Source organism: Neltuma alba, unplaced genomic scaffold (genome assembly GCF_004799145.2).
Source record: "Neltuma alba isolate B1F8T4 unplaced genomic scaffold, ASM479914v2 tig00013687_pilon, whole genome shotgun sequence".
Lineage (NCBI taxonomy): Eukaryota > Viridiplantae > Streptophyta > Magnoliopsida > Fabales > Fabaceae > Neltuma > Neltuma alba.
Genome location: NW_021637852.1, coordinates 162,478 through 165,734, shown reverse-complemented (window position 1 = coordinate 165,734; position 3,257 = coordinate 162,478). Strand labels below are relative to the sequence as shown.

Here is a 3,257-nt window from a genome sequence, read left to right as displayed (position 1 = left end):
TACTATGGAAAACGACAATTTTCCAGAAGGTTTTAATACATTTTCATACTTTTGAAGGCAGTGATTACATTGCACATTTCCAAGAGCAACCACTTCTGATCAACGTGGAATGACAACTTGACATTGTCAAATGACAACTTTACTATGGCACATGACAAGTTCCTATAAGGTTTTGACACATTTCGTTTTCTGACAGCAACCACTTCTAATAAACACGGAATTACACATTGCACGTTTCTCACAGCAACCACTAATGATAAACATGGAATGACAACTTGATATTGCCAAATGACAACTTTACTATGGCACATGACAAGTTCCTAGAAGGTTTTGACACATTTTATTTTCTGACAGCAACCACTTCTGATAAACACGAAATTACACATTGCACATTTCTGACAGCAATCACTATTGATAAACACGGAATGACAACTTGACATTGCCAAATGACAACTTTACTATGGCACATGACAAGTTCCTATAAGGTTTTGACATATTTCATTTTCTGACAGTAACCACTTCGGATGAACATGAAATTACAAGTGCACAAAAGCAAATGACAACTTAATTATGCAAAATAACAAGAAGTAACAAGTTTTGATTTCTTTCACAACAACAAGTTCTTTACAACATTCAATGACAAGTGCACATTAACTTGCATCTTCCACTTAATGTCCCTTTGTCCCAAACATAGAAGTAACAAAAAATATATGTACACATCTACAAACACCCTGCTCCCAAAAAAATTAAGAAGGATGAACCCTATATGTGCCAAAAAAAATTAGTTGTCCCATTTGTAAGTGGAAGTCAACTTGGGTTAGGATTTTTGCATGTCCAGGATGAAGACATCTAGTGCAATGATATATTTTTTTGTTGTGGAATTGTGATTCCTTTCTGTTTCTTCTTGGTCTTCCAGAAGGCCTAGCAGTGATTGGGGGTAAAAGCAAGGGTTGGGCAGTAAGATTCTCAAACCTATAGTTATTCAGGTGAGGCATATCAATTGTCACCACTAGAACCATGCTCCGGGCATAGATTTTTTCTTGGGATGAACGTTTGTAACACTCTTCAACATAATCATAAATGTTTCTCCCTATGGTCTTAATGGCTGCACAAGCATGTGAGCATGGAATCCCTAACATTTGCCAAGTTCCACAACTATATTGGTGTAGGCCAAGGTCCACTCTTTGGTCTCCACGTGATGTGTGCACACATATTCTTCCCCCTCCATAATTCTCACAGTGCATGTACCTACTGAAATGCACATGTTCCAATACTTTTGCCTCTATTTTCGGCCCAACACAATTACTCTACTTAGTCATTGCTGCATATGATGCATGCATCTTTCTTGTTACTTTCTCCCGGTGCTCATAGATTATTTAGGCCGCGTTATGCTTCCTCTCCCTTACCATCCAAGCATTACAAGATTCAGCTAAATTAGTTGTTATGTTGTCCCACCTTCTATATGGGAACTTGCTCAATGTCCACCTATCCACATCACCTTGATTCATAACCCACTCATATAACTCATGAGACATGGTTCTGAGATCATCCAGTGCATGATCAAACTCATCCGCAAGTCTTGCATAAGCCACTTTATCTAGTACCTTCAATGCATCTTCCTTTGAATTTTCACTTATCCTTCTCCGACCTTTGTTTAATTTCATATATTCAGAGCTAAAGTTCTCCTTCACATGCCTATAACAGTATGCATACCTTTCACCCCCAAATATTGCTTGCACAACACCAATTATGGAATTATGTCTATCTGACACAATCAGTTGCATTGAACCAACTATTTGTTTAATCTTGTGGAAAAACCACGTCCAGTTATCAAGATTCTCTCCCTTCACCACTGCTATTGCAAACGGCAACATCTCATTATCCGCATCATATGCCGAAGCTAACAGTAACGTCCCCTTATATGGACCACTTAAATGAGTACCATCAACATATAATATAGGCCTTGCACTGTTTAAAAAACCCTCAACACATGCACCGTATGCAATGAACACACACTCAAATCTATTACCAATGGAGGCCCATTCAACAACCGTTTTGTCATCAGTTTCCTTCAACCTTTCACATAACCATGGTATTAACATATAGGATTGTTCCGGTTTCCCATGTATTTCTTCCATTGCCTTTTCCTTTGCTCTATTGCCTGATAATATGTAAGCCTCACACCATACTCCCTCTCCAACATCTTCCTTATCTCAGTGGGCTGTTTTTCAGCATGGTCCCTTATCTCTTCAACTATTACTGATGATGTCAACGCAGCACTCCCACCATAAGTCACAATCAAATTGTCTTGGGTTGAATGAATGTGCTAATTGCAAAATGTAATCACATGTAATAGATGACTATTCTTTCCAACAGCATTTGCACATATCTTCTAAGGACACTCTTCTACTTTACACCTCACATTCATCTTCTCCTTACTATTCCTGACATATCTCGCTGCAAACTATTTTAGTAACTAAAATAACAAGTCTACATCTACAAACTATTCGTTGCTAAAATAACAAAAATAACAAGTATATGGTAATTACAACTTGAGTTACTCACATAACAAGTTTCCATATAGAAACTACTGGTTAGTAAAATAACATCTGTAGATCTAAATAATAAGTCCGTATATGATAATTACAACTTCAATACGTTGAATTACAAGTCTACATATGAAAACCTCTACTTATGTCTAATAACAAGTCTGCATTTCTAAAACACAAGTTTACAAATGGAAATGACATGTCCACTATGTTCAATGACATGCTTGCATTTACTAGTTACAATTTAGGACTGCAGCACCATTAGCTTGGTTACAATATTTCTATACGAATTACCAACAATATATTAGTAAATAACAAGATTCAATTAGAAAACATAACCACTTACACGTCTGGATCATTCCTTGCTCTAGGTTCCCTATCATTCCCTTTCCCTCCTACATACACATGACCACTGCTGTCATTATATCTAAACAAGTTGCAGATATCACCATCATCACAAAGATCAATCAATGTACTCTCATCAAATTTAACTTTATACTTAATCTCATATCCACCACCATCATTACCTATCCACTGTGAAATTATTCCACACAACTCGTCTACTATTATCCATTCTTTTATACTAGTTACCCTTACACTCCCTCCAATATATTTAACTATCCCTCCACCATTTGCTTCAAAATGTCCACCAATGTGCACGTAACAGAACAACTTCTTCCCACAGCTTCTTCGGTTATTGAAATCCAT

At 37.0% G+C, this 3,257-nt stretch overlaps 1 protein-coding gene across 1 annotated transcript; it reads right to left on the bottom strand.

Annotated features, from left to right (window-relative positions):
- Nucleotides 1-1,376: 1,376 nt before the first annotated feature.
- On the bottom strand, nt 1,377-3,257 carry LOC114738798 (uncharacterized). Its single transcript, XM_028926861.1, has 3 exons — nt 3,141-3,257; nt 2,162-2,326; nt 1,377-2,069 (listed from the first exon to the last, which is right to left on the bottom strand). Exons 1-3 carry the CDS (start codon nt 3,255-3,257, stop codon nt 1,377-1,379), a joined length of 975 nt encoding a protein of 324 aa, XP_028782694.1.